The 1,678-nt window shown below is 41.4% G+C and overlaps 1 protein-coding gene across 1 annotated transcript; it reads right to left on the bottom strand.

Annotated features, from left to right (window-relative positions):
* Positions 1 to 478: 478 nt before the first annotated feature.
* LOC131484751 (olfactory receptor 2G2-like) lies at positions 479 to 1,444 on the bottom strand. The gene is given in 1 exon segment (XM_058683370.1): positions 479 to 1,444. A coding segment is annotated over 1 exon segment (966 nt).
* Between the last annotated feature and the right edge of the window lie 234 nt (positions 1,445 to 1,678).

The raw sequence follows: 1,678 nt of genomic DNA, 5'->3' as shown, positions 1-1,678 counted from the left end.
AACTTAAAATAATACCCATATAGCAGATAATTATGCTTGTACATTGTAAATATGTTGTACATTCTGACATGCTTCATCATGTTCCTACCTTATTTACCCATTCATATTTACCACATATCATCTGGGTAAGCAATGTGTTATGAGAATGCAGAGTAGGGGCAGGCATATAATTATGGCTATTAAATGCAATAAAATTTATGAACCAACTTTATTAAAAGTCAAATGCCTAAGACAGTGATCTAATTTTAATTTGGGTTGCTCAATATTGTACATTTCGGTTTGTACATAGTGCAAAGGTTATGCAAATTGTTCAGGTCACACAGTTATTATGTGATGAAATGAGCATTCAAACTCAAAAATTCAAATGCTATTGAATTTTTTCTACCAAAACCCACTATAGGTTTATGAACATAACCAAATAATTTATTGAGTCATCATCCATTAAATGAATCTTAATAACTGTCTTAATAACTGCCTCCTAAAAAAAAAATTCTTGATAATCATGTTCACTGAGCCATAATGTTCTACCAAGAATTTTTTTCATTGCTGCCTTTGCTTCTTTGTTTCTCAGGGTGTAGATGAGAGGGTTGAGTATGGGGGTCACCACAGTGTAGAAAAGGGAAACAAACTTTCCTTGGTCTTTGGGTCTGCTCTTGGCTGGCTGCAGGTACATGAAGATGATGGTTCCATAGAAGATTATGACAACCATTAAGTGGGAGGAACCGGTCCCAAATGCCTTGTGTCGTCCGATGGCTGACTTGATCTTCAGTACTGCTCTGGCAATGTGCCAGTAGGAGATCAGGATGAGTGATAAAGGCACCACCAGGAATAAAACACTAGCCGCAAATAGCTCCACTTGATTGAAAGTCGTTTCCACGCAAGCCAACTTGATGAGCACAGGGACCTCATAGACAAAATGATCCACTTGGTGATGCCCACAGAAAGGCAACTGCAGGGTGAGAGTGGACTGTATAAGGGTGGTAGCTACCCCACTGAGCCATGCCACAGATGCCAGGGTATGACAGAGGCTGGGGCGCATGGCAAAGGCATAATGTAGAGGACGGCAGACAGCGATGTATCAATCATAGGACATCACAGCCAGGAGGACACACTCCGTGGATCCCAGGGCAAGAGAGACATAGAGCTGAACCACACAGCCACCATAAGTGATGGACTTATCTGAACCACCCAGGTTGACTAGAAGCTGAGGAATAATGCTGCTGGTGAAACAGAGGTCCAGGAGGGAGAGGTGGGAGAGGAAAAAGTACATTGGGGTGTGCAGTTTAGAGTCCAAGAGGGAAACTAGGATGATGGTAACATTGCCTAGGAGCGTCATCAGGTAAAGACACAAGATTACCCCAAAAAGAACCAGCTCTAGCTGAGGCCGGTCAGAAAAGCCTACCAAAATGAACCCAGGGAAGGTGCTGTCATTGGTCAAACACATTACTCTTGCTTTGATTAACTTCAGAGTGATAAAGTCACATGAAACAGAAACTGCAGGGATTTTATATCAATTCCTTCACAGCTAAGGTCTAAGTGTTGAAAAATAAGACTTTGGATGTAGGTAAAGATACAGAGCCAATGTAGAGAATACCATGTGCAATGTCACTTATTATCCCATGAAGTGGCATATGTGGTCTGTGGATCATAGGTTTTCATTCTACCTTGAGGACAAAAT

The sequence above is a fragment of the Neofelis nebulosa genome, chromosome 1 (genome assembly GCF_028018385.1).
Source record: "Neofelis nebulosa isolate mNeoNeb1 chromosome 1, mNeoNeb1.pri, whole genome shotgun sequence".
NCBI lineage: Eukaryota > Metazoa > Chordata > Mammalia > Carnivora > Felidae > Neofelis > Neofelis nebulosa.
The sequence above is the reverse complement of the archived record's forward strand: the minus strand, read 5'-3'. Positions and strand labels throughout refer to the sequence as shown.